This window comes from Myotis lucifugus, unplaced genomic scaffold (assembly GCF_000147115.1).
Source record: "Myotis lucifugus unplaced genomic scaffold, Myoluc2.0 scaffold_574, whole genome shotgun sequence".
Lineage (NCBI taxonomy): Eukaryota > Metazoa > Chordata > Mammalia > Chiroptera > Vespertilionidae > Myotis > Myotis lucifugus.
Window position 1 is genome coordinate 328,046 of NW_005871622.1, and position 10,927 is coordinate 338,972.

At 50.3% G+C, this 10,927-nt stretch overlaps 1 protein-coding gene across 1 annotated transcript in view; it reads right to left on the reverse strand.

Moving 5' to 3' along the window:
- The window catches only part of LOC106694687 (laminin subunit alpha-3-like), a 97,406-nt gene extending 86,685 nt beyond the window's left edge, over positions 1-10,721 (reverse strand). Inside the window, 2 exon segments of the mRNA XM_023745727.1 lie at positions 255-599; positions 10,659-10,721. Of these exon segments, the coding sequence (XP_023601495.1) occupies positions 255-599; positions 10,659-10,721 (408 nt within the window).
- Positions 10,722-10,927: the final 206 nt, after the last annotated feature.

Below are 10,927 nucleotides of genomic sequence, written 5' to 3' on the forward strand. Positions count from 1 at the left end.
GGCCCGCTCCCGGCGGCTCCGGCTCAGCCGGCCGCTCCCACTTTCCGGGCGGGCGGCGCAGTCAGATCTGCCTTCGCCCGGGACACGCGCGGCCTCAGCCCCGCCAGCCCCGCACCTTCGGACGGAGGAGGCGGGGGGAACTCGGGTGCCCCGCGGAGGAAGGCGCCACTCGTGCAGAATCACTTCACGGGAGTCGGGCCTCCAGACCGGCCTCGGCTGCCCAGAGTCCGGTGGATTCTCAGACACGTCGTCACCGACACCCACGGCCCCGCAGCCACGTGGTCGCCGACACCCAGGGGCCCCGCAGCCTCGTGGTCGCCGACATCCGGGGCCCCGCTGCCAGGTGGTCGCCGACATCCGGGGCCCCGCTGCCACGTGGTCGCCGACATCCGGGGCCCCGCTGCCACGTGGTCGCCGACATCCGGGGCCCGCAGCCTGGTGGTCGCAGACATCCGGGCCCGCAGCCTCCTGGTCGCCGACATCCGGGGCCCCGCTGCCACGTGGTCGCCGACATCCGGGCCCCTCAGCCTCGTGGTCGCCGACATCCGGGCCCGCAGCCTCCTGGTCGCCGACATCCGGGCCGCAGCCACGCACTGAGTCTGGGAGCAAAGGGGACTCTGAGCGGCAGAAAGAACACGTTGGAGAGACAGCCAGGCCCGCCAGCGGCCCAGTGGTTGAGCGGCCGCCTACGAACCGGAGGTCAGGGTCAGGGCACAGGCCAGGGTGGGCTCCATCCCCAGAGCGGGGCGCGCAGGAGGCAGGATCCATGATTCTCTCTCGTCATTGATGTCTCTCTCCCTCTCCCTTCCTCTCTGAAGTCAATGAAAATATATTAAAAAGCAAATAAAAAAGGGAGAGAGAGAGACAGCCAAGAGTGGAGGTTTTGTTTGCCCGGCTGGAAAGGGACCCTGAGATGCGCCATCTGCTAGTTTTACAGGTGAACTGTGCTGTTGCTGAGCCGCTGGAGCCGTGCGCCGACCTGGGCACAGGTGCGCCCTGGGGCCGAGGGTCGGTCTGGGGCGCAGGCCCCTGGGCAGGGAGAGGGGTCCTCGCTGTCGGCCATGAGGGACAGAAGCGCCGAGGAAGAAGGAGGGAGCGAGCACAAGGAGGAGCCGTGAGGATGGAGGCATTGACTCCTGGAGAGCAGCATGGGCACCTCAGAAACCACAACTGAACAAATGCACCATAAACGAGGGAGGAGGAAATTTCCATTAAAAGACACAGGATTCGTGACTTTCATATATAAACTGCTTTTACCGAACAATTAGGAAAAGCTGAGCACTCGTGGGAAGACACCTTACACAAGTCAAAGAAAACAAATGTTTTAAGCCAATGTCACCCCAACAAATTTAATTTAAAAAAAGAAAAGAAACACATAAAAAACATTTGAGCTTCCTGAAAATTGAAATGCAAGCAAAGCACCAATGAGACTCATCTGTCACCTTTCGAACAAGCAAACAGGTGTTTAAATGACGCTGCAAGTTGAAGAGAATTCAGGGGACGCAGTGTCACACGCTTCACAGAAGGAGAAAAACCTGTCACCTTCCAGGAAGCAGATGTGTGCAGTGCTTGGCCATGGCTCCCATGTGCATAGGTTTTGCCCTAACAATTCCACTGTAGAGATTTATATACAGGAAATAATTCAGGAAGTTTGCAAAGCTCTAATGGCAAGTACTTACCAGAGCTTAATGCCCATTAATAAAGAGGTCGTTAAGTAAATGGTGGTATATGACATAGTGAAATATTACGAGGTCACACCATATGCAGAAATGAACCCACAGTGTATTAAAGACCTAAATGTAATCACTAGCACCTCTTAGATAAAAACGTAGGAGGTAAATCTTTCTGCCTGTGAAACAAGCAATGGTTTCTTACATATGAAATTGAAGGCACACAAAACAAAAGAAAAAATAAATTGAATCTCATCAAATTTTAAAACTTTCGTGTTTCAAAGAACACCATCAAAAAAGGTGAAACGACAACCCAAAGAATGGGAGAAAATATTTGCAAGTCATACTCTGATAAGAGACTCATCCAGAATAAAGAACTCTGTAACTCAACCATTTCAAAAATTAACTAAATGATGGAAAAGGGATTTTAATAGACACCAGAGGCCTGGTACACAAATTCGTGCACCAGTGAGGTCCCTCAGCCTGGCCTGCAGGATAGGACCAAAACCAGCTCTCTGACATCCCCCGAGGGGTCCCAGATTGCGAGAGGGCACAGGCCAGGCTGAGGGACACCACTGGTGCACAATTGCGGCTGGAGAGGGACACGGGAGGTTGGCCAGCCGGGGAGGGACCGCGGGGGGGCTTCAGGGTGTGTTTGGCCCGTCTAGCTCAGTCCTGACGGGCTGGACCGCAGCAGCAAGCTAACCTATCAGTAGGAGCATCTGCTCCCTGGTGGTCAGTGCATGTCATAGCGAGTGGTTGAGTGGCCTTAGCATATCATTAGCATATTACACTTTGATTGGTTGAACAGACAACCAGACGACTGGACACTTAGCATATTTGTCTTTTATTATATAGGGTTTCTTCAAAGAATATGTGAAAGTGGCCAATAAGCACATAGAAAGACATCATTAGACATCAGGGAAACGCAAATCAAAACCACAGTGAGATGTCACCTCACACCCATTTTAGGATGGCTATAATTTTTTTTTAAATTAAAAAACAGATAATAAGTGTTGGCGAGGATGTGGAGAAATTGGAACCCTTATATGTTGCTGGTGGAAATGAACATGTTGCAGACACTTTGGAAAACACTTCAACAGCTCCTCAAAAATTAAAATATAACGTTACCATGTGACGCAGCAATTCCAATCCTAAATATATATTCAAGAGAGTTAAACCCATGGCCACATAAGTACTTGCCCATGGATGTTCCTAGCAGCATTCATAATAGCCCCCAAGTGAGAACAACCCAGAGTTCACCAACTGATGAATGGACAAATGAACTGTGGTACACCTCTGCAATGGAGCATCACTCAGCCACGAGATAAATGGAGTTCTGATACCGTCTACACCACCGAGGAGCCTTGAAGAGTTTCTCTAGGGAGGAAGCCAGACACAGGGAGTCACTGCCAAGGGGGATGGGGTTTCCTTCGGGAATGATGGAAATGTGCTGGCTCAGACAGTGGGGATGGCTGTACCACTCTGTGAATAATATACTGAAAACCACTGAGTCATGCACTTCAAATGTGAATTTATGGTATGTGAGTCCTATATTCATTCAGCTGTTACTAAATTTTGCAGAACTGAAATATATATTAAATATAAACAGTATACATGGATGTGTGCCTGAGTGCACCATACATGCACACACAGTGAGCGGGGGAGACTCGGATTTTGAAAGCTGTCTAGGATGTTCATGAGTGGATAGATGGGATGGAGAGAGGAGCGTTTTGTTTATTTTCTTCTTTTTGCCTGTCTATATATGTTTAACTTTTCCAATAGTGAAATACATTGCTCTGCCCTAAAAAGGGACTCTTATATCTTAATAAATCAAGGGAATGAACACCCAGCACTACCTGGAACAGTCCTGCCGCGGTACCATGGGCCTATCTAACATGACAGAAGAAGACTGAGAGAAAACAAGAAAGATAGATTTATATACATTTTTATATATATTTATATAAAATATATTTATATATATTTATATAAAGTCCTTCCAGACACAAGAGTATTTGAGGGGAAATATTCAACAAACAGCTAAGATTCCAAAGTTACGTTATTAATATGCGAAGTGAAAGCAAAGCCGAAAGGGAAGAACTGTCCTCCGCCCACATCAGCCCATCACCCGGAGATGTTCTGATCCCAGCATTCCCAGCAGCAGAACCGACCACCTGCGGTTCAAACCAAGGCTCCTTCCTCGTAGCACTTCCCATTCTGCTGTCAAAGGCAGCCAGTAACAGCATGGCATGCAAGTGCACTGCCTTGTAAATGATGACATCACTCCTCGATATGTTTATTACATGCCACAGTCAGAAGGTATGGAACATCACTGACTTCGCACTGTCATTGCAGCTTAGAAATAACTTGGTGATGTCACGTGCGATAAGTGTGTTTGCCCACTGAGAACAGCTTTGAAGATGATCAAATAGAAGCTAAATATCTAAAGTTAATATTTGCCAGTAACGTTATCTCTCTAAAGATTGTGTATCCAAAGCAAACACCCTGAGCACCTGCCATCCACAGTCCTAGCTATCAGAGATGTCAGGAGAATAATGCTACTTGGGGAGAGGAGAGAGGCTGCCTTGAAGTTTGAATGAAAGAAGGGATGAGAAAGTACTTTTAAACACTAAAGCAGCAAATATAAGGCACACTGGCATTTTAAAGGCAAGATGAGGCTGCTGTGTTTTGTAAGGTCTTTAAAAAAATATTTTTATTGATTTTGAGAGGGGGAGAGAGAGAGAAAAAGAGAGAGAGAAACATTAATGATGAGAGAGAATCCTGATCAGCTGCCTCCTACAGGTCCCACCAGCGATTGAACCCACAACCTAGGCCATGTGCCCTGACCTGGAATTGAACCTTGAACTCCCGGATCACAGGTTGACGCTCAACCACTGAGCCACACCAGCCAGGCAAGGGGCTGCTGTGCTTGAATGGGGAAAGATGACGCTTGAAGAAATTAAATAACTTGCCCCTGTTTTAAGAAAAATAGGAATAATAGGGACCCTCAGTTCATGCTCCTGGAAGGACTCCAGGAGGACAGACAGAAACGCTGCCCTGGTGAGGCCCTGTGAGGTGTGAAAGCTGAGGAGTCCCCAGCACAAGGCAGCTATGGGTTTGCTGAGCTCTGGAGGCAAGGGGTGTGACACATGCATAGTTGGGAATAAACAAACCCCAAACTAACACCAGGGAATCGGGGCCTTGGCTGGCCTCCCGATACCTCAGAAGTGATTCATGCATAGCGACGTCCTTCAGATTTCAAGGGGGAGTCTGAAGGACTGAGTTGAAAAGGGTTTCCCCAGAGGTCAGACCCTCGACCGCATGGGTGATAAATTCACTGTGTCCTTGTTGCAGGGGCATCAATCAAACTCGGCAGGTTCCTTTCACACGGCGTTGGACTCACATACTCATGGCTTCTGCTTATTAAGTCAAAGCCTAGGTTTCATCCTCCTCCTTCCTTCCTCCCCCTCTCCAACAGGGCGGCCTTTTCCCTGTCCTCCCACGTCCTCCTGGGAATATGAGCTGGCACCATAAATCCCAGGTCCTGCTTATTCTTCTTAGAACTGTATTGTTCAAGGCAACAACTCACCACGGGCTGTTGCTACGCAGGCTGTGGTTTTCCTCTTTTATCATCACTCACAGAGAAAACAATGACAACGACATCCTTCGAGGCCAATAGCAGCATGTGGGTCACCAACAGCCATGAAGAGAACACAAACAACATGGAAAAATAAGAGAAGGTTCTACTTCTGGTCAGGCCACACCCTGGTCAGGCCTCCCCTAAAAACCCAGAGGGAACGAGGGAATGAGGGACGTTCGATGGTCCACCTGGTTAGCTCTGCTGCGAAGGTCGAGAGCATCTTTCAGAACCAACCATCTAACATGCACTTTCATATGCTTTTTAGATAGATAGATAGATAGATAGATAGATAAATAAATAGATAGATTTTTAAATATATTTTTATTGATTTCAGAAAGAAAGGGAGAGGTAGAGAGAAATAGAAACATCAGTGATGAGAGAGAATCACTGATTGGCTGCCTCCTGCACACCCCCACCCCTGGAGATCGAGCCCACAACCTAGGCATGTGCCCCTGACCAGAATCGAACCTGGGACCCTTCAGTTGCAGACCAACACTCTACCCACTAAGCCAAACCAGCTAGGGCTTTATGCTTTTATTAGAGGCCCAGTGCACGAACTCATGCACCGGTGGGGTCCCTCGACCTAGCCTGCGGGGATTAGTAGACCTCCACGCTCCCACAGCCCGGCCTTACCTGCCAGCTCATTGGGCTCCAGCCCACTATCTACATTGATCCCGCACAGCGTGAAGAAGTGCACGAAGCAGCAGGCGGTCAGAGAGGAGCCCGAGCCCAGGCTGGGCGCTGCACCGCTCCCGCTCATCCCGGCCTGCTGCACCTGCCACCACTGCAGCTGGGACGCACAGGGGGAGTGTCCATGAGAGAAACTCACACAGCAGCAGCTGTGCTCGCCGGCCCTGAGACCCGCGTCTGGCACCCGTCTGTCAGCTGAGCGGCGCTCCGGCTGTGGGAGTGTACTGACCATCAGGGGGCAGCTCCTACATTGAGTGCCTGCCCCCTGGTGGTCAGTGCGCATCATAGCTACTGGCCGGTCATCTGGTCGTCAGGTCACCCGGTCACTTAGGCTTTTATATAGATAGATTACTCTTCTCTCAGGAGCTCTACTTTGAATGAGTTTTACAAAATATTATTTCCTAACAAACATTTCCCATATGATTAAAGACCTATAAGTAGCTGGTAACTAGCATGGAACAATTCGTGTGACCGTTCTGAGCCTAAATTGCTCCAGCCCAGAGTGCAGAAAGTGGGCCTCCATCAGCCTACGCTGCCAGGCTCTCAGGCACAGGGTTTCTGTAGAGCAGGGTTTCTGCTCGTCATTTTGAAAACTGAGACTCGCCCCCTGGATCTCCCTAGCCCCCTGGGGATTGGAAAACACAGACTCAACACCACCCACTTTTATTGATAGGTAAGAAGTCAAGCTTAAGGAAATGGCCCAGGTCCTCATTACCACAAAATGGTACCCGAAATCCAGAACCCAGCCACGTGCCTGCTGGGGTTGCAGCACCCCTCCCCTCTCCCCCTCAGTGGGGCCCCAGACCCTGCCCCAGGCCCTGCTCCAGGCCGCTGGTCTGAGGGCTCCTTGGAAAGCAGTGATGCTCCCTCGCATGTGGCCTGTGTCTGGTTCGTTTCTGAGCTCAGCATCCGCTGTTCACCAGAGTGGAATTCTCGGAGCAGAGTTTCTGCTCATGGCTGGCAGATTCCAGGTTGGCTGGAACCTTGACACGGGTGCCTCCCGTAGGGCACTCCCTGGTCGCCAGTCTGCCAAAGACTCTGCGAAGAATTCACATTCCGATTGCATGAATTTCCTCTCCAGCTCTTGATTCACACACTCCAGTTTGGCCTTTATGTGGACTATGCGGTTGGGCAGAGCAGGTAATTTTATATATTAGTTAATAAGAAATCCTTTTCTTCACTCCAGGTATGTGTTACTGCAAGCAGTGGTACTGGGATAAAAGGAAGCCTGCCTCTCTGTAATAGCACCTTTTCTTTAAAAAAATATATTTTTTATTGATTTCAGAGAGGAAGGAAGAGGGAGGGAGAGATAGAAATACCAATGGTGAGAGAGAATCATTGATCAGCTGCCTCCTGCACGCCCCACACTGGGGATCGAGCCCATAACCCTGGTGTGTGCCCTGCCCGGAAATTGAACTGTGACCTCCTGGTTCATAGGTCGACGCTCAACCACTGAGCCATGCTGGCCGGGCAGTACCTTTTCTTTACAGTGAAATTTCCCCCATTAGCCCAGAGCTAATCTTGAAAGGAAAGTGGGTGAAAGCCATTATTTTCATTTTGTGGAATTGAGTAAAAATAAGCTAGAGAGAAATTATATCTTCTTGCTCGGGCTTAGTGGAAATTTAAGAAATGGATCTTTCATGCTCTTGACATGAAGGTTAGTAATTTATCTGGCAGAGATTTTGAGTGAAGATTAGAAAGCAGCCTCTAAGATATCCTCTTGTATCATTTTCAAATTTTCTCCTCTCAGATCACCATAAGTTTAAGGATTTGAATCCTGTTTCACAGTCTCTGTGACCATAAGAGTTATCACCACAGGCAGCATTAAAATATATCACTTGCTGGGGCCCAGCCACACTACACTTTGTTCCTATGTCCAAAATATATCACTTCAGAGACATACATTTTGGTAAGAATTTGCGCAACAAAAGGCTATCCTATATAATAAAAGGCTAACATGCAAATAGACCAAATGGTGGAACAACCAGAACAACTGGTTGCTATGAGGTGCGCTGACCACCAGGGGGCGTGTGAGGAACATGGCGGGCGTTGGCCGGCGGGATGGTGGAGCAGGTGAGCAGGTGCACCAGACTAAGATGGGGTACTGGTTGCTGTCATCAAGACGAGCCTCTAGTGCAGCGGTTCTCAACCTGTGGGTCGAGACCCCTTTGGGGGTCGAACGACCCTTTCACAGGGATCGCCTAAGACCATCGGAAACCACATATTTTTGATGGTCTTAGGAACTGAGACACCGCTCCTCTATCCGTCTCCAGGCGGGTCCTCCCACATGCAGATATGCCCACATACGAGTACCCGGCGTATTAAAGGGTTGAGGCATTAGGAAGGTTGAGAACCACTGCTCTAGTGGTTACTGAAAATTCTTTGCTCCCACGTGCTGCAGTCGTGCCTGGCGCTAGCACCTGCTACCGATGCTGGCCCCACTCGCACCCGCTGCTGGTGCCTGGCACTGGTCCCGATCACCATCAGTAGGTGCAAGTGGTGGCCGCTAGCCCTGATCGCCCCTGAGGGCTTCTTCACCTCCCCCTGCTCCTGAGGGGCAATCGGGGCAGCAGCCGCCACTCGCACCCGCTGATGGTGCCAGCCCCACTCGCACCCGCTCCTGGCGCCGGCCCCAATCCCTCCGCACCATCAGCAGGTGCGAGCAGGTATGGCGTTGCCAGCAGACTGGGGACTGGGGCCATGGCGGGAGGGGCCGGGCGGGCGGGGGCGCGGAGGATGGGCTGAGACCCACCCATGTGCCCTCCGCAGCCTCACAGCCCACAGTTCCTTTCAAGGTGCAGGAATTCGTGCCCTGGGCCCCTAGTTTAACAATAAAGGATGGAAACGCTTGAGGACAGAGGCTGGCCCAAGGACGTTCTCTTCTTCCTATGGTCTAAGACAGCCGTGGGCAAACTACGGCCCGCGGGCCAGATCCGGCCCGTTTGAAATGAATAAAACTAAAAAACAAAGACCATACCCTTTTATGTAATGATGTTTACTTTGAATTTATATTAGTTCACACAAACACTCCATCCATGCTTTTGTTCCGGCCCTCCGGTCCAGTTTAAGAACCCATTGTGGCCCTCGAGTCAAAAAGTTTGCCCACCCCTGGTCTCAGATCTCAATAGAAGCGCCTCATACAAAGCAGCAGATTGGTAGTTCTTGGTCAAAATCTGGATTGAACTCATTTCACCTGAGCCCTAGAACATATGTGTAATAATTTTAAAGATATAATTGGGGGGGAAGGGGAGACATATATAATACTTTCAACAATAAAGAATTATAAAAGGCCCTAGCTGGTTTGGCTCAGTGGATAGAGCATCGCCCTGCGGACTGGGGGGTCCCAGGTTCAATTCTGGTCAAGGGCATGTACCGTGGTTGCGGGCACATCCCCGGTAGGGAGTGTGCAGGAGGCAGCTGATCGATGTTTCTCTCTCATGGATGTTTCTGACTCTCTATCCCTCTCCCTTCCTCTCTGTAAAAAATCAATAAAATATATTTTTTTAAAAAGAATTATAAAAGAAAGAAAGAAAGAATGTGAGGAAAACATTTTAAAAAAGAGATAATCACTGAAACCTCTCACCACGTAACCTCTTTAACAGCCCCCTTAATGCTGAGCAGTTTACAGAATACGTGGGGATGCTAAATTCAATATTTTCCTCTTAGGGCCAGGCAGATCCAACTTGCTCATGTCTGTACACTTCCACACTGGAGCTATAGAGGGCCTAGGTACGCACTCTGTGACTAGGCCCTCCGTAACCCTGTACCCCACCCACTTGCCAGTTATTTCCTTACCTCGTGCAGAGTGCTTTTACATAGAACTAAATTCCAGAGAGATTCTGAGTGTGGCCGGTTAGACAGCCAGGCTCTGTAAAACAACTGGAAAATAGGAGCAAACCATAGACATACCCTGAGGATGTGGGAGGAGATAAGAGAGGGGCCCAGTCGATGGTATGGAAACAATGGCGAGGAACAGACCAAAGAGCCGCGGGGACCATCAACATAACCTGCTGGGATGTGGCGGCAATGACCTGCTGCCTACCAAGGACTGGCGCCCCCATGCATAGTGCACAGCTGTTCCAGGAGGTGGTGCTGCCCGAGGAATACGCTGTCCACCCCACTTACATCTCAGGGGGGTCATATGACTGATTTTGAGCCAATGAAAAGGGAGGAATAGTAGCCATTAAAAGCCTTCTGTGTGATCCTTCCTGTTCTATCTCTTTTCCCACCTGGAGATAAGGGCTCTGAGGCCAAGGAGATGGAGGGATCCACAAGCCAGGAGGGGCCCGGGGCCGGCCCGTATGGGAGGCTGCTCCACACACACCTGCACGGGCTGCTGTGTGAATGAGAAATAGACGCTCAGTGAAGGAAGCCGCCTTGACCGGAGGGACGCCCTGTGAAAGCAGTTAGTGTTCAACAGCCACCTGTGGCTCACGGCTACCACACTGAACAAAGATGATAAAACACGGGCAGTTCCACTTGGCAGTGCTGTCTCGAGGCTGAAGACGTAACTATATCCTTACTCTGCTTAACATCACGTAATGTTTCTTATCACTCAGGATAAGGACTGAACTAACTCCTTCCCAGGGTGGTTTGTAAGCTGGCCCTCGCCCGCCTTCCTGCCCTGTCTCCTTCACTTGCGGGGACTGTTCCCTCACCTCCAGCCTTCGCAAACGGTTTCCCGTTCCTCCGTGTGTCTCCACGACGTTGCAGACGGCCATATCGCCTGTCAGGAATCCCCCCAGTTAATTCTTCAGAACTGACCTTGGGCACCACTGCTTGGCAGGCTTTCCCTAGCTGCAGCCAGAACGCTCCCTTTGCCCTCAGAGCTGGGCCGCCTCTCGCTGGGCACACCGTTCATGCCCCTATTGCAGCACTTGATCTGCCTGCTTACCAGACTGTGAGCTCTCCTGAGGCAGGCACCAGT